At 43.3% G+C, this 19,034-nt stretch overlaps 1 protein-coding gene across 13 annotated transcripts in view; it reads right to left on the bottom strand.

Annotated features, from left to right (window-relative positions):
- The window catches only part of LOC126197486 (WD repeat-containing protein 76-like), a 400,466-nt gene that overhangs the window by 280,962 nt on the left and 100,470 nt on the right, over positions 1-19,034 (bottom strand). For 2 of the 13 annotated variants that reach the window (XM_049934651.1, XM_049934647.1), the window contains one exon: positions 5,510-5,645. The exons of 10 other annotated variants lie outside the window; for them this stretch is intronic. In XM_049934651.1, the coding sequence (XP_049790608.1) occupies positions 5,510-5,645 (136 nt within the window). Of the gene's footprint in view, positions 1-29; positions 218-5,509; positions 5,646-19,034 lie in introns of all 13 variants that reach the window. One more of the 13 variants, XR_007539941.1, reaches the window with a different exon arrangement.

Below are 19,034 nucleotides of genomic sequence, written 5' to 3' on the forward strand. Positions count from 1 at the left end.
TAAAGCAGTAAAAGCAATGTAACATTTACCTTTTGGGACCTCAGATCGAAACTTTGTTGTGTCATATGCTCTAACCCTATCATCATTGCATGTAGTTAACAAATAGTTTCCAGCTGGAGAGAAGAAGCATCCTGTTAAAGTTTTTGGATGCTTCAGATCTGTCAGTGGCTTGGGCTTGGATTTCTGGATCTCTCTTAAGTCCCATATTCGTGCTTCCCTATAAACAATCCAAAGAAGGAAGACACAGCAATTAAGCACTTAATAAATAAGCTTATAAATAAAAAAAATAGGTCTCACACAAATCCAAGGAAACACCAATGAATTTCTGAAGGAAAACCAACCATACAAAAAAGTTAATAAAATCTCCTACCATACAAAAAAGGTAATAAATTCTTGACTGAAAACTGCTGAAGTAATTTGACAAGCCATGCTTTGTTGTTCTTTCAGTTGACATTCTTCATTTCTATTCAACAAGAGGTATAATCTAGACATAATATGTTTGCAGTGCCAGGAGTCCTAAACAGTCTACAAGTAATAGCTGGTTGTAAGTCGCATAAGGTATTTACAATCCGTTTCTCAACTGCTCAGTAACAATTGAATAAAAGAAACAAATAATAATATAGGTATCCCCAAACGCAACATGTAATGATTTTCTAATCTTTTAAGTGTGCCAATATATCAATAATTATATTACATACACGGTGGTAAAAAATTATTTTCTGAAAACTGATCAGTCATTTACTGACCTCCTGTAAAGTAGTGATCAAGCAGAATAAGTTGATTACTGTGCAAAGAGACGTTTGTGCCCCACAGTTTAGCTAGACCCACCCTTGTTCTAAAAGAGCTTTTGTGTCAGTTATCTTGTCAGCTTTCAGCCATTTGACTTGGTGTGTTGTTATTTCTACCTCTGTCCTACCAAGCACGGCACCACCACTATGTACAGTTGCTTCAATCATAGCACATCATAGTTAAGCAATGATAATGTGTATCATATCATTAAAATTATGCCAAAAGAGGCAAATTGAGAAGTATAAACTTTCCTACTGCTGCAAAATTCCCTGCACAGATATGGGCAACATGTCATTCACATGCACTGCCATTCAAGTGTCTCCTCGTGCCATAATTTTCTGATCTTAACAATTCTCAGTCAGTTGAGTCTTGAATATGATTTTGAGTTATCTGCCCTGGGGAAGCCTGTAATGGTTAAAGAGGCATTTTACAAGAAAAGGAGAATTATCTGCAGTAATATGGACAAAGATTTAAGGAAAATGTCACTAAAATGTTTTGTATGGAATGTCCTGTTGTATGGTGCTGGAACATGGAAACAGGAAGAAAGACAGAGCAACAAGGGGGCCTTCTAAAATTTGGACGTGGCAGAACATGGAAAGAATAAGTTGGATGGCTAGAGTGAAAAGTGAAGAGGTACTTAGAAGAGTGGGAGAGCAAAGACAATTACTGGATGTAATAAAAAGAAGGAAATGATACTTGACATATATTAAGAATGAAGGAGGGGATTATAAAAAGAGACTTAGAAGGACGTATGGAAGAGATTTCAGATCATGGATATGATACATGGCAGTACATACACCAGCATTAAGAAGGAAGCAATTGATTGCATGAAATGGAGATGAGGACGACTTGCAAATATAGAAGGAAACTGGTGATGGTGGTGATTTTATCTCCAAACTTAACTAAAACATAAATAAAATAGGAGAACTGCATTATCAATTACTACATTCCATTTCAAGACACTACTCAACAATGTTATAAGAAATTTATAAAGCCTGTAATTAAGTGTGGAGTAAAAACGTTTCATTTGCCAGAGAATCCGTAAAGGTGCAGAGTGAACAGAGAGCTGCAAAGAGAAGTAGCCCCCACCAACATGGTTCCCACACTTATACTCTATAAAACACTGAAGTGAATGGCAGGGGTACTACTCACTGAACCATATGTGAGGGTTTATTTCCAATTGACCAGAGTATACAACACATGGGAACTGATTGCTTAAATGCCTTTGTGTGCACAATAATTGCACTAATCTTTGACTTCATGATAACTACAGGAGCAGTACATAGGGAGCTGTAGTATATTTCTAGATTCCAAGTAGGCTCTCATGGGTGGTTGACATCTAATCTTCATGCCTCTGCCAGTTCAGGTTTTTTACCATTTTTGTGGTGCTCTCTCATGGGTCAAACAAACGTGTGACCGTTAGTGATTCCTTTGTATATGTTCAGTATCTGTTTTTGCTTCTAAATGGTATGGATGCCACTAACTAGAGCAATACTTTAGGGTTTGTTGCATGAATGTGTTGTAAGCAATCTCTGATATTCCAGTCAGCACTGCAGTTCCAAATCTGATGCAAGAGCCACTATGTAACCACTAAAAACTTGCAAAAATTCTTAACATGTCATTGGGAAGTTCTAACATTTAAAATGATGATATATTTTGAACTCCCTGGGATTCCGAAAAGTTGACATCATCATAACAGTAGCCTCTTCCCAGCTCACTCTATATTGCTCTAATTTAGGACTCTTTGCATACTTTAGACTCCAGTAGTGTGTTACTTGGGACTTTCATATCTGATTTTCCTCTATCTTCAAGATAAGGTTTTGTTACTTCAGAGAGGAGTCTACACCAAGTATGCATGTTAATATTGGTAACTATGTGGAATCTTGAAGTCAGTTATCTCTAATGTTTCAGGTGCTAAAATGATTCATCATCTTGACAGATTAGTGCTGACATCTGCAGCTTTTGAAAAGTGTGTGTCCATGATGGTGGCAATTAGTTGAAAACTGTTGCAGAGTAATAGACTTGCAGTCATTAGTCTGAGTTGAAATATGGGTACAAAGTACTAATAAGGTTAAAAAAGATACTTCTGCTGAAGTCCCCACATCGTACTGACTACAGATTACCACAAATTTGTCCTCCACACACCGAGTGTATATCATACCTCAAATAATGGAGGAAGCAATTTTTGAATTACATATTCTACTATGGCAAGCAAAGCCTGTCAATTGGTGACAACTTATGATCCTTCTTATCAGTAAAGGCATATCAATTACTCACCCCCCCCCCCCTCTTCCCCTGCCCCTCTTCTGAAGTGCCATTTAGTTCCCACAGTCAAAAAGAAACTCAGGATATGAAGATTCATCTCATAAAATGACAAAAACTGACACTACTATACTCAGAAGCACCGCTGAACGCATGTACAATATTTAGCCCTTCATCATACATATATTAGGTTGGCGAGTAAGTTTAGAGCACTTTTGGTTTGGTTGTTGGTATTACAGTTGCTATGAGCTTACTTATTGACTGTCATTTTTTTATCTGTGGTTCACTGTTGCTATTTGAGTATAAACGTCTTTTGTCATTTGCAGATAATGAGTTGAACTGTGGATGCTAGAAAGTGCCAAATGGAGAAATCTGAAAATTTCTGACACATTCCTCTGTTCAAGTTCAATTGAAGGGTGACAGCAGCGGACACAGCCACAAATATTTGTGATATGTACGGGGATAATGCCACTGGACAGAGAATGGCAAGAAAATGGTTTTCTCATTTTGAGGAGGATTGTTTTGACACAGTGATTCTACACATTCAGAAAGACCTTCCAGGTTTGATGAAGACCGTTTAAACGCATTACTCCACAATGATCCATGTCAGTGTACTATAGAACTAGCAGCAGTGATGAACTGCGATCATGCCACCATCATGCAACGGGGAAGGTTCAAAAATCAGGTGTAAGGGTACCACATGTTGTAAGATAAAAATCACAAAAATCAACAGGTTGTCAAATGTGCATCTCTGCTTGCTCGTCATCAATTGGGTTGTGAGGAACACTGACCAATCCTATCCTGTATGTTACTGATGACAAGAAATGGTGTCTTTATGCTAACATAAGGAGAAGAAAGGAATGGTTGCGTCCAAACAAAGAGGCAATTCCCCGTAGAAAGACTTGCCCACACCCACAAAACATAACGTAATGCACCTGGTGGAACAGCGACGGTGTGGTGTACTATTAATTGCTTCCCCAAGCTGTTACCATCACTGCTGACATTTACTGTCAACAAATGAGATGTCTTGCAGACACAATCCAAGAACAATATCCAGGAAGACAGAGAAGTGATCCTACTCCACGACAATGCCTGCTCGCATTCTGCTAGGCAGACAAAAAGCACTACATAGGGATTGGATTGGGGAGTTGCTTCACATGCACCTTATTTACCTGATCTTGCACCTTCAGATTTTCACCTTTTCCACACACTATCAAACAATCTTCAAGAAACTTCCTATCTGGATGAAAATGTGCTCAGAACATGGCTTAAGGAGTTCTTCACCTCAAAAACAACATAATTTATACAGTGCAAAACACCACACCATAGGCGGACATAGTGAAGCTGAATATACTACTGATGACTGAAGTCTCTTATGTGTACATGTTGTGTTTATTCAACTTATGAGAAAACACAACTAACTTACACACCAACCTAATATATTCTGTATTGGGGAATCAATGAGAACTCGTCCCACTCTTTTAAGCAACAGATTTTAATGGCCCTGCTGTTTAGCAGAAAGAAAACAAACCCAATTTCAGTCCAACAGGCAGCAAATATTTCAGACACTTATGGCTAGAATTTTGATGAGGACTGGATACACATGAAATTTTTGAATGAAGTCTGTCCACTTATGGCAGTTAAAATATTATTTGTTGTGATTGCAATTTCAACACATGGTCACTGCCAAGCATTGTCGGCTGTTGTAACCCACTCAATAACAAAGTTGTGACAAGCTGGAACATAGTTACCAACAATGTACAAACGAATGCATATGATGGTGTAAATTTATCCACTGTTCCCCACACCATCATTCTAACATGTGCTAGCATGGTGTATGGAAAAGCGGATAAATTTATACAACCAAATGCATTTGCTTTTACACTGGTGGAAACTATGTCCCAGCACATCACAGCTTCATGTTATTAAGTAGGTTACAACATCCCACAATACCTGACAATGACAACGTGTCAAAACTGTAATCACAACAAATAATATTTTGACAGCCTAAAGCAGAATGACTTCATTTAAAAACCTTTGAGCCTCTTATCAAGCAATGGATCTGAAGAAAACTTCTGGCAGTGCACAAGAGGATGGTAAGAAAGAAACATGTCTATTTTTATTAATTTTATGGCCATAAAGATCTTACAGCATCATCTGCATTCTCCAAAAGAAGACAGAACGAAGAAGGTAGGATGGGTGAGAGGACGAAGTTTATGAGAAATTAAGATCAAAGAGTCTTTATATAGAAATAATCTGTACTAATATGTTTTGAAAAAAAATTCTGTAATGTAAGTCAATAAGGGCTTCTGGGCAGCAAATACTGTTATCACTAAACACTTACTGTGAAATGCTGCAAGCACTTCACTAAAATACTTTGATTTCCTCATTTAATTTCCTCATTTCTTTATCGCATAAATTCAATATTACTAATATTCTAATGACAAATAACACTTACCCAAGTCCTGAGCCTGTGACAAAATAATTTTCAGCGACTGGATGATGCTGCACAGTTTTCACAGACCTCTCATGACATTTGTACATGTAAGACAGCTTTCCTTCTCTTTGGTCAAATACTCCTACTTCCCCTGAGCCTGTGAATCAAAGACAAATAAGAAAAGATAAGGTGTAGTCTGCAGATGTAATATCTGTATTTCAAGGTAACAGAGAAAGAAAAAAATTTCTTCTGCAAATAGAATGAAAGTCTGCACACCCTTGATAATAAATATGACTTACAGAAATTTACTAATATGAAGTAAAAGCTTAAATGTAAAAGTGTTTGGCATGGATGTGATAGAACTGCACTGTTTAATGCTCAGAGTTGTTTGGAAAATCCAGGATGGAATGTAACAATACGAGAGAAGGAAAGTTGCTACTCACCATACAGCGGAGATGCTAAGCCGCAATAGGCACAATAAAAAGATTCACACAATCACAGCTTTCAGCCATTAAGGCCTTTGTCAGCAGTAGGCACACACACACACACACACACACACACACACACACACACACACACACACACACACACACACACTTAAGTGCAACTTGCACACATATCTGCAATCTCAGAGAGCTGAAACTACACTGCGATCAGTAGCACCAGTGCATGATGGGAGTGGCGACTGGGTGGGTAAGGAGGAGGCTGAGGTGGGGACAGGGAGGGATAGCATGGTGGGAGTGGTGGACAGTGAAGTGTTGCAGTTTAGACAGAGGGTAGGAGAGAAGGTGCGGAGGGGGGGAGGGGGTAAGTAGCGGAAAGTAGAAAAATAAAAATAAAATAAAAGAAATTAAAAGACTGGGTGTGGCGGTGAAGTGACAGCTGTGTAGTGCTGGAATGGGAACAGGGAGGGGGCTGGATGGGTGAGGACAGTGACTAACAAAGGTTGAGGTTAGGAGGGTTACAGGAACGTAGGATGTATTGCAGGGAAAGTTCCCACCTGCACAATTCAGAAAAGCTGGTGTTAGTGGGACGGATCCATATGGCACAGGCTGTGAAGCAGTCATTGAAATGAGGGGTATCATGTTCGGCAGCGTGTTCAGCTACAGGGTGGTCCACTTGTTTTTTGGCCACAGTTTGTCGGTTGCTGTTCATGCGGAAAGACAGCTTGTTGGTTGTCATGCCTACATAGAATGCAGCACAGTGGTTGCTGCTTAGCTTGTAGATCACATGACTGGTGTCACAGGTAGCCCTGCCTTTGATGTGATAGGTAAGGTTAGTGACCAGACTGGAGTAGGTGGTGGTAGGAGGATGTATGGGACAGGTCTTGCATCTAGGTCTATTACAGAGGTATGAGCCATGAGGTAACGGATTGATAGCAGGGGTTGTGTAAGGATGGACGAGAATATTGTGTAGGTTTGGTGGACAGCGAAATACCATGGTAGGAGGGGTGGGAGGATAGTGGATAGGACATTTCTCATTTCAGGTCACGACAAGAGGTAGTCAAAACCTTGGCAGAGAATTTAATTCAGTTGCTCCAGTCCCGGATGGTACTGAGTTACGAGGGGAATGCTCCTCTGTGGCCGGACTGTGGGACTTAGGGAGGTGGTGGGAGACTTTATTCTTTGATTACTCTGTCTCTACACAATATGTATTTTTATCAATGGTGACCTGTATTCAAAATAATCCTCTTTCTGCCATTAATTCCTTTACTGTGGTTTCACAATGTTTCAGTCAGCTACTTAATCTAACATTTCAAATCTTGAAACAAGTTAATGTACGGAAAACATATGCAGCCAAAAATGTGAAGTTTAAATTATCTTGTTTCACGGCATTTGCACGTCAATGCTACAGAATTGTCACATGTATTTCTTTTACACATTCGTCTAAACTACAACAGCAAACAAGCAATGATGGAAGAGTAATACTGTAACATACCAAATAATACTTTAACTGCTGACATATTTTTTGTGTGTTTGTATCAGACCATTTTTAATTGAAGTGACGTGTTCTGTGCAGTGTAATGCTACATGCAAGTGATTATTTTAATGACTATGTTTTCTCTGTTTTATTTATGTTTATTACTTTTTTGAATGTGCTATTAACCAGAAGTATGAGTTAAGGTTTAGTCTATGTTGTGATAAAGTTAATTCATCTAGCCTCACAACACAACCAGTTGCAAAGACCTGGTTGGAAATCATGGATGGAATCAAAAACTTTGCTGCAATTCTTTCTACTTTACTTGGCTATTTTTCTCATAATTATTTCATGAGGATTTCATTTTACCGCTTGCTGAACAACAATCTTAACCAATGTGCTTACTTTCTTCTGTTCAAAAATGGAAGTTTTTATGATTTTAAAGGAACAATACAGCAGAATCTGAGAAGCTAATTGGACTATCCCAATGCAAGTCATCAAAAATTGTCTAAAATTATTCTGATGATATGATAAGCCTTTTACAAAGATAGATCTGTATTCAAATACAGTGTGCAGATACCAGAAACTCATTAACTTATTATTTTCAATCGACTTATTTCCTCAGTTCAACAGTACCATTACTCAGCAATATTCTTTACAGTGTTCTGCTTATTAAGTATTACTATCGCTGAATAACAGAAAATTAAGAAGTGGCTTTAAACCATGGAATGGTCTAGCAAAACAATGGCTAGTAAAAGGTGAAGCAGTGCTCTGCATAAAGAGCTCTATTTTCAAGTTTGTTTCTATGACCATTCTCTGCAGCAAGCATATGAATACTTGCCTTGTAAATAAAATGCCTTTTCCTGCTGCTACCTAATTTATTTATCTCATATGTGCTTCGCCTTATCTTGTCCTAAAGCATCATCAGTGCGATCTATAACAATACAGCTTTGTTGATTTTAGATTATTACCAGTTCAGTTGTGAATTTTCTTTTAAAAAGTAATTACTTACGATTTGTTGATCTGCGTTTCCTCACATCTAGCCTGGGGGTCGCACACCTATGCACACAGTGACCCTTGCTGTGTTTACATTTTATTACTGCTAGTACACCATCAATTACTTCCTACTATCAAGGTTGTCCCTTGCTTAAAGATACATCAGGTTTGTGAACTTCCACAGTTTATTACAGAATGTGAACATAAAGTAACATCTGTTTTTAAAATCAAAACCTCTTGACCTTTTGTAGTTCAACTGAAATAAAAATGCCACAAGGTCAATTTATATCAAAGCTTGACACCTTTCCTCCATCAAGAATTTACACCTGCTGTTTCGAATTGTTCGTCACCATCTGAAGCTGACGAGTCACGAGTACATGGTTGGAAACAGAGCAAATCACATCATATTCTGAAGTTGCTATATGTTGTGAGGATACTGTGCCCTCAGATTGCACGGTAAACTATCTCTTGAAAGAAGCTAAGCTACCAGATGTGTCTCACATATGAAAGCTTGTTGTATAGACCTTCAGCAGGGGCCAATGTAACACTGCAAAGGCACCTCATAAAATCACAACGGAAATGATAAAACAACTTTTTGGTTTTACAAAAAAAGTTTAGTTCGCAGTTTACCACGTGCTGTGAGGTCTTCCATCTGTGGCTAATAAATTTTGCGAACTAGAGAAATAACAGCTTGAGAAGGGGGAAAAAGGTTTGCACTCCTCTAACAATTTATATATTTTCCAGTCTGCTAGATATGACTGAGTGGGGAGGCTCTCCTTTGCATGTCAGCTACATAAATCATTGACAGAGATGAAATCTCACCTGCACCTCTTAGTGATAACAGGCAACTTCAACCCAATTATTTGTGTTGATATCAACAGAGTAATCCTCTGCATTTGTCCTAGCCATGTGCTATGTCAGTTGTCAAATTTGGCTGTTAGCATACACCAGTTACTTGCAACCTTATGTGCATATTTCAAAATCTGTTGATGGTTTTCTCTACTTGAGCCTGATGGATGAGAAAAAATATTTAGTAATGTAACACTGAACTAATTCAGCAACACTTATATATCACATTTTTTTTGTTAAAAACATATCACCAAATAATGTGACTAGACTAAATTGATACTGTCACTACGGAGAATATTGGTAACTGCCACAATGTAGTGAGCGAAAGTCGACAGCGTCGAGACTGCCTACATTTTTTTCATGTTGGGCGCTGACGTAACCACCTTGGATGGAGGTGTTACTATCGTTTTGCACAGTAGTACTGTAGTGCTCATAGCCCAGTAATTATGGAATGGGGCAGGTATACTTGAAACTCAAAGTTGATATGCCAGTGATACAGGCACAGTAAGAGTAGCTGACATCTGTAGTTAGTAGCTACAAGGACAGTAGGTAGATGACTGAATCATAGCTAACCCTGCCAAATCAACCAACAGGTTCAAGAGATGCTACAAATCTACTCTCTTTAGGCACACCCAACAGTTTCGCTGTTGAAGACTGCGGATAAAACTGTGCAGATAACCCAAAAAATTCACGAACACTGACAGGACAGGGAAAAGAAGTCTTAAGGTTACAAAGACCAAGAAGGTCCTCCTGCTAGGAAGTAGTGATGGAAGTCTGAATTATTACAGAACAGCCTGTGTGGGATATACCACATAATGAAAATTTTTCAACCAAATGCGAAACGCAGCAATGGTCTTGGGCTTTAGCTCTCTGGGAAAGATCTTGATAAGGAAGTGAATGCACTGATTATTGAGGGGGGGGGGGGGGGGGGTGACAAAAACAGTGTGGATTGTAAACTCAACTATGCAATTGAGGATGACATCACCCACAAGGAATGTTCCTCACACAAATGTGAAGACTGTATCATTCTTTGAGCAATACAAGGCAGTTATTAAGATGGAGCATTTGGTTTAACTTGTATGTGTAGAACTTCAGGAGTCACTCAACATATTGGGACAAATACATCACTTCACATACAGTTGGACCACATGAGAAACAACTTGTCTGGATGTTTCTGGCAGAGGAAAGATGTAAAAGTAATTTGTAGAAGCATGGTGAGTAGCCACGCATCACCTTGGCAATTCATGATACTTCCAACATTTTCACTTGCCTTTCTTCCTATACATTTTTCCACGAGAAAGAGCTCTCTAATAAATCATAGACACTGTTGCAACACTCAGTGAAGAAATAAATAAGGTAATTTGGTTAGCTCAAGGGCTAACCATTATAACACATTTGGACTTTTCCATTATAACATAAGCAACTAATTAAATAAGAAAGGTGTGCTTATATCCCAGAAGGTATTTCTACAGATGTGCTGTGCATAACAGATCCTCTGGAAGCCACAGAAACTGAACAGATGCACTTAGATACAAGTTAGTACCACATTACTGTAGAATAATATATAGGAAGGGGACCTGGTTATAATGTCACAGGCCCTAGACCTCGATGAATAATGCTCTGAACTGCCCTGGATGGTGCACCTCAGTATAAGACTTGAAAAAACACAGGCTGGGGTTCCAGCAGTGTACAGGCTACCAATAGCAAATTCTTTAAACACCTATAAGCATTTAAGAAGTACAATTTTACACACCATTGCCCTATTCTGACAATTTACAGCATGACCCATTGGAAGGAGGTTATGGACACACTGTAGATGGTAAATTTGACTGTTTCCTGAAAATTCTTATAGATTAATATCCAATGTTCCTATACAATGAATGAGAGACAATCACAGATGAAGTTGACAGAAGAAACTACAACATCTGTGATCACAGTATCATGCGCCAGAAAGGGATAACTTTAAAGTAGGTTAGCTCTAATCGAGAATTAAAGCGGCACAACAAAGTGTATACATGGAAGGGGGGGGGGGGGGGGGGAAACGGATTTCTCGGTTAAAATCACACTTTTGCTCATGTGAAATACACTTCTTCCAAGGTGAAAAATGCGCTTTTTCCATGACAATTTACAATTTACAGTACACTTTTCCTTGGAGCTGTATAAAAAAATTGAGGGGGGTGGGGGGGCAGTGGAAAGATCTGTGATGTGATGACGCACATTTTACATTTTTGTATTCTTGTTACGAAAGTATAGATAACACCATGTTAGTTTCTGAAGCATCAAAATCTAGACTGAAATGCACTTTTGTAAGCCAATCATAGCTCATGTCATGTGATCTTGCCAGCCAATGACAGCAGATATTCATTGCATAGGACACGTGATGCTGATAGCCAATAGCAACATCATTGTTAAGTGGTGTTTTTTTTTTTTTTTTTTTGTGGTTTTCGGGCGCACAACTTCAATGGTCATTAGCGCCCTGACTACTCTAAGAATGCACCGCGAGGCACAAGGTGACAACAACAACTAAAAGGGAAAACACAATAAAAGACAGACTGACAGGCATAGGATTAAAAAACATCATCAAATGTCCTTAGCGAGGTTTGTCAAATTGATAAAACAAAGAACACGAGCAGCTGCTCGTGGGTCATCCGCTAAAATGGCATCTAAAGTAGTAGGCAGGTTAAGATCGAGGCGCAGTGTTTTAAGATCGGGACAAGACATTAAAATGTGACGAACCGTCAGCAAGTGCCCACATGGGCAGAACGGCGCCGGCGCAGCCGTCAGCAGATGGCGATGGCTGAACCGGCAGTGTCCAATTCTTAACCTTGCTAAAACGACCTCCTCCCGCCGAGAAAGGCGTGAGGAGGACGTCCAAGCCACGGGAAGAGGTTTTAAGGCCCGAAGCTTGTTGTCGGTAAGTGCAGCCCAATCGGCATGCCACAGCGACACAACGCGCCGACAAATGACCCTGCTAAAATCGGACGAAGGGACACAACAAGAAGCTGTCCGAGGCTGGAGGACCGCAGCCTTGGCCGCGGCATCTGCAGCTTCGTTCCCAGGGATACCGACATGGCCAGGAACCCACATAAAGCTAACCGGCGTACCGACGTCCACCAGCTGCTGAAGAGAGCGTTGGATCCGGTGTACGAAAGGGTGAACCGGGTACGGATCACTGAGGCTCTGGATGGCGCTCAGGGAATCTGAGCAGATGACATAAGCAGAATGTCGGTGGCGGCAGATGTACAGAACAGCCTGGTAGAGGGCAAAGAGCTCAGCTGTGAAGACCGAACAATGGCCATGGAGCCGGTATTGGAAACTTTGTGCCCCGACAATAAAGGAACACCCGACCCCGTCATTGGTCTTAGAGCCATCCGTATAAATGAAAGTCATGTTGTTGAACTTCGAACGAAGTTCCAAAAAACGGGAGTGGTAGACCGAACCGGGGGTGACCTCTTTTGGGAGCGAGCTGAGGTCGAGGTGAACGCGGACCTGAGCCTGGAGCCAAGGTGGCGTGCGGCTCTCGCCCACTCGAAAGGTTGCAGGGAGTGAAAAATGAAGGTGTTGAAGGAGGCGACGAAAGCGAACTCCAGGGGGTAGCAAGGCAGAGACATACAACCCGTATTGAAGGTCAAGAGAGTCGTCAAAAAAGGAACGATAAGAAGGATGGTCGGGCATTGACAGTAGCCGACAGGCATACCGACAAAGCAGTATATCGCGCCGGTAGGTGAGTGGCAATTCGCCAGCGTCAGCATGAAGACTCTCTACGGGACTGGTATAAAATGCTCCGATCGCAAGTCGTAAACCCCGATGTTGTATGGAGTTGAGGCGGCGTAAGATGGATGGCCGTGCAGAGGAGTATACGAAGCTCCCATAATCCAGCTTGGAGCGGACGATCGACCGATATAGACGAAGTAGGACGGTTCGATCCGCTCCCCACGACATACCACTGAGAACACGGAGGACATTTAAAGAACGGGTACAACGGGCGGCCAAATATGACACATGTGGAGACCAGCTAAGTTTCCTGTCAAAGGTAAGGCCTAAAAATTTGATTGTCTCCACGAGTGGGAGAGCAACGGGACCGAGTCGTAAGGACGGTGGGAGAAACTCTTTGTAGCGCCAGAAGTTAATACAGACCGTCTTCTCGGCAGAAAAACGGAAGCCATTGGCGACACTCCAGGAGTAAAGACGGTCAAGAGAACGCTGAAGACAGCGCTCCAAGACACGTGGACACTGCGCGCTGCAATAGATGGTAAAATCGTCCACGAAAAGGGAGCCTGATACATCAGCTGGGAGGCAATCCATTATTGGATTGATCGCGATGGCGAAGAGAGCGACGCTCAAAACTGAGCCCTGTGGCACCCCATTCTCCTGGCGAAAGGTGTCTGACAGGACAGAACCCACACGTACCCGAAACTGTCGATCCATTAAAAAGGAACGAATAAAAAGAGGGAGGCGACCGCGAAAGCCCCACGTATGCATGGTGCGGAGAATGCCCGCCCTCCAACAGGTGTCGTAAGCCTTCTCCAAATCAAAGAACACAGCCGCGGTCGGGCGCTTCCGCAAGAAGTTATTCATGATGAAGGTCGACAAGGTAACCAGATGGTCGACAGCAGAGCGGCGCCTTCGAAATCCACATTGTACATTGGTAAGTAGGCGGCGAGACTCGAGCAGCCAAACCAATCGAGAGTTAACCATTCGCTCCATCACTTTACAGACACAGCTGGTAAGCGAGATAGGTCGATAACTGGAAGGCAAGTGCCTGTCCTTCCCCGGCTTAGGAATCGGGACAACAATAGACTCGCGCCAGCATGCGGGAACATGTCCCTCAATCCAGATGCGATTGTATGTACGAAGAAGAAAACCTTTACCCGCAGGAGAAAGGTTCTTCAGCATCTGAATATGAATAGAATCAGGCCCTGGAGCGGAGGACCGTGATCGGCCAAGTGCGGTTTCGAGTTCCCGCATGGTGAATGGGGCATTATAACTTTCACAATTCGAAGAGCGGAAGTCACGTGGCCTAGCCTCCTCGGCCTGTTTGCGGGGGAGGAAGGCAGGGTGGTAATGAGCGGAGCTTGAAACCTCGGCGAAAAAGCGGCCGAAGGCATTGGAGACAGCCTCAGGGGCCACAAGGACTTCATTCGCGACCTTCAAGCCAGAAATTGGGGAGTGGACCTTAGTGCCAGATAGCCGGCGCAGGCTACCCCAGACAACAGAAGAAGGAGTAGAACTGTTGAAGGTGCTGGCTTTCTTGCTTTCTTTAATAATACGACGACACTGAGCACGTAATCGTTTATAATTAATACAATTCGCCACTGTAGGGTGGCGTTGAAAGGTGCGTAAAGCACGTCGACGAGCACGTAGAGCGTCCCTACATGCTGCGGTCCACCAGGGGACCGGTACGCGACGTGGAGAAGAGGTAGGGTGAGGGATGGAATATTCAGCAGCAGCGAGAATGACTTCCGTGAGGTGTGCGACCTGACGATCGCAGCTTGTGAAGGTTTGATCCTGAAAGGTCGCCCTGGAAGAGAAGAGCCCCCAGTCTGCCTTGGAGATAGTCCAACGAGAGGAGCACGGAGAGGGAGTATGCTGCAAGAGATGGATAATACACGGGAAGTGGTCGCTCGAATATGTATCAGCAAGGGCATACCACTCAAACCGGCGCGCAAGTTGGGGAGTACATATAGAGAGGTCTAAATGGGAATAGGTATGAGATGTGTCCGAAAGAAAAGTAGGGGCGCCAGTATTGAGGCAGACAAGATTGAGCTGGTTGAAAAGGTCTGCTAACAAGGAGCCCCTCGGGCAGGATGCTGGAGAGCCCCAAAGAGGATGGTGGGCATTGAAGTCTCCAGTTAACAAAAATGGTGCAGGTAGCTGAGCAACAAGTTGCGTCATGTCTGCCCTGGTAACGGTAGATGACGATGGAGCGTAAACGGTACAAAAGGAAAACGTAAAAGTGGGGAGAGTAATGCGGATGGCAACTGCCTGCAGGCCGGTGTGCAACGTGATGGGATCGTAGTAAATATCATCCCGGACCAGCAACATAACCCCTCCATGAGCTGGGATACCTACCACAGGGGGTAGGTCAAAACGCACAGAGGTGGAGTGTGCCAAGGCAATTTGATCGCATGGGCGTAGCTTCGTTTCCTGGAGGGCTACGACGAGCGGACGATGCGAGCGGAGCAGCAACTTCAAGTCCTCTCGGTTGGAGCGAACGCTGCGAATATTCCAGTTAATAAGTGCCATCGGAAGAAAAGGAAGATGAGAGAAGGGGTCACCTCGAAGGCCGCTGAGGGCCTGGCTTCGAGCGAGCACTGCCGCCGCTATCAGTAGGCGGACAGTCATCGTCCATTGGTTCTATAGGTTCATCGGCCATCTTGGGAAGATGGCCGGGAGGGGGAGCTTCCTCCGCCGGTGAACGGCCAGATGTTCGGCTACCAGCGGTGCGGCCAGGCGAAAGGGATGACGGCCTGGGGCGGCAACCGCTGGGTGGCGCAGGAGAAGAAATGCGCCGTGGCGGAGAAGGAGAACTGTGCTTCCTATTAGCCTTCTTGGATGGTCGTTTGGTGGAAGTACCGGACGAAGGCTGGGAGGTCGAGGTACGTAGGAAGTCTGCACGGGACGGTTCCTTCTTGAAGGCCCGTGCATCTGACTTCTGGGTCTTCGTCTTAGCAGAAGCTGATGAAGGGGCTGGTGTCTGTGGGGTGATGGGACGAAGAGGAGACGTCGACCGCGCGATCTTAGCACTGGCCGAACGGACGACCGTGGTGCTGAAGGTCAGATCGCATGTCTGGGTTGCGACCTCCCGGGTAGTCCGAGGAGAGGCGAGGACAGTGCTGTATTTCCCCGCTGGGAGCAGCGTGGGCTTCCTACTAGCCAATAGCTTGCGAGCAGCCGAGGTGGACACTTTCTCTTTGACTCTAATTTCCTGGATGCAGCGTTCTTCCTTATAGACAGGACAGTCGCGGGAGGATGCGGCATGGTCACCCTGACAGTTCACACAACGAGGAGACGGAGGTGGACAGTCACCCTCATGGGCATCCCTGCCACAAGTGACACATTTAGCCGCATTGGAACAAGACTGTCGAGTGTGATTGAAACGCTGACACTGGTAGCAGCGCGTAGGTGTCGGGACATAGGGGCGAACAGAAATAACCTCGTAGCCCGCCTTGATGCGCGATGGCAGCTTAACACTATCGAAGGTTAAGAAAAGTGTCCGGGTCGGTACAAGGTCATTGTTGACCTTTTTCATGACCCGATGGACAGCCGTCACGCCCTGCTCAGCGAGGAAAGATTGAATCTCCTCGTCAGTCAAACCGTCGAGGGATCTAGTGTAGACCACACCACGAGACGAATTCAAAGTTCGGTGAGCCTCCACCCGGACAGGGAATGTGTACAGGAGTGTGGCCCGAAGCAGTTTTTGTGCCTGAAAGGCGCTCTCAGTTTCTAGTAATAAGGTACCGTTACGCAACCTGGTACAAGATTTGACAGATCCGGCTATGGCATCTACGCCCTTCTGGATAACGAAAGGGTTGACAGAGGAAAAATCCTTTCCGTCCTCAGATCGAGAAACTACGAGGAACTGTGGGGCAGGCGGTAGTAGTTTTGTCACTGTTGGCTGGTCACGTTTCCGTTTATGGGTCGAAGTCGAAAGCGATGGAGTAGAATCCATTGCGGAGGAATCCCCCATGATTGCCAGCGTCTCCGATGGCGCGCTCCTTCCTTGTGGGGACCCTCTCAGAGGGCACTCCCGCCTTAGGTGAATGTTTACACCTCAGGTCACACCTCCCGAGAAACAGACGGAGGGACCAATCGGCATGGTCAGAAGGTATCAGCTCAGGCAATCACCCCTCCCCGGGCCTGGCCTTTACCAGGGGGTACGCGCGTGCCTTACATGTCTACCCAGGGCGGGGACTTACGCGTTACCCCGTCACCGGCTACGCGTGCGAACGCGTGGGTCGGCCTTCAGACACGCACAGGGAGGAAGGAAGAAGAGGAAAAAGAAGAGAGAGGGAGAAAGAGGACAGACTGTCTCAAACGCCGAGGCGGAGACCAGAGAAGGCAAGGAGAAGAAGGCAATGAGAAAGCAAGGAGAAGGAGGCAAGGAGAAGGCAAGGAGAAGAAGGCAATGAGAAGGCAAGGAGAAAAAGGCAATGAGAAGGCAAGGAGGAGTCAAGGGAAAGAGTAAGGAAGACAGTGAAGTGGAGAAGAGCAAAGAAAGGAACCAACAAAAGGAAGGAGGAAACGAGAAGTGAAAAACCAAAAAGACCACGATTATAGGTCGTGAAACCGTCCGTCTCCGGACGCAGGCGCTAACTACCCCCGTGAGGGGGATGGACTCCTTTTAGTCGCCTCTTACGACAGGCAGGAATACCTCGGGCCTATTCTAATCCCCGGACCCGCAGGGGGAGTTAAGTGGTGTGAAAACACAAATAGGAAAATTTAAGTTTTCACATATATTAATGGTCTTTAAGATTAATAGGTCACATGAAAAGCTAAGCTTTCACATAAAATAGTGGTCTTTTTTTGCATGTGTTACATGGTCTGGTCTTCTGGGCTTGAAATTATTCTATGTGGCTAGTCCTCAATGTGTTAAGCTTTAACTGAGAGTCAGTGCTCTGTGATTTAAGAAATTCATTGCACATTCGGCACATGTAACATAATTCATCTCAAGTAAAAGGAAATGTACTTTTAAATTAACACTTTTCAAAGCACCATTCGCAGTATTTTCTCACGACCTGTTAGAAATAGCTTTGTTGCCAGAAAGTGCCAGAAAACAAGTGTTAATGTGTATGGGCACCTACAATGATGCAGGAAACCTATTATGTTGGTACATATGTAGTATTAAGAGATGTATTAAAAGAAATGGGATACTCCAAGAGCAATGGAATTTTTTACACCATACTAAAATGCGTAATTCGGCTTGAAGTGCACATTCATATGTCCAGACTCACAATAAAGTAGGACCCAATACGATACTAGGATTACAGTTCAGTTTTCTGGATGCAAATTTTCTTTGAGTACCAGTACTGTATTATCTCATGTTTGGTTCTTTATTATGGCATAATGACGTATTTGCAAGAAGATGAAAAGGTGTACTTAAAATTCAGTGAACAGTTGAAACTAGCCAATAGTGCGGAATGGAACACTTCATTTCTAATTAATTGACTGCATCTGGGGAAAAGCTTAATAAAAGCCACATTTGTTTAGCAAACCGATAAAAATAACTTCATTGTTCTTCAGGGCTACTGACTGCCAAAAACACGAAAATAAAATCAAATCAGAAAACTGAAACCAATAACGTAATTATGTGACTGTCTTAATTCACTTGATAGCTCCCAACCACAGAAATCCGTTTTGTTTTCATTTGATGTGAAAAGTGTAAACGAAGAGGAAACAGCAAAACCACTAAACGTAAACACGGCTTACATGGAGACTAACCCCCTTCCCACTACAACACAGACTACTATGCGCATGCGGCAATCTGGCAGCTTGGGCACACCAGAAAATTTTTTTATGGCTGCTTGCTGCTACTGCTGATACAGGGTGTATACGCAGACAAGGAAAAAACTTCCCAGATTTTTCCCAGATCTCCCGGTTAAAAATACATTTTCTCCGGGGTGAAAATACACTTTTTCCATGTTAAGTGACAGTATACTTTCCCTCTGAACTGTAAAATTTTTCCTTTGAATGGATATGGTTTTATTAGCAGCTTCGAATTTCCTGGCACTTTAGAAAACAGAACTCAGGGGGGAAAACACGTTTTGGAAAGATCTTTGATGTG

Source organism: Schistocerca nitens, chromosome 1 (assembly GCF_023898315.1).
Source record: "Schistocerca nitens isolate TAMUIC-IGC-003100 chromosome 1, iqSchNite1.1, whole genome shotgun sequence".
In the NCBI taxonomy this organism is placed as follows: domain Eukaryota; kingdom Metazoa; phylum Arthropoda; class Insecta; order Orthoptera; family Acrididae; genus Schistocerca; species Schistocerca nitens.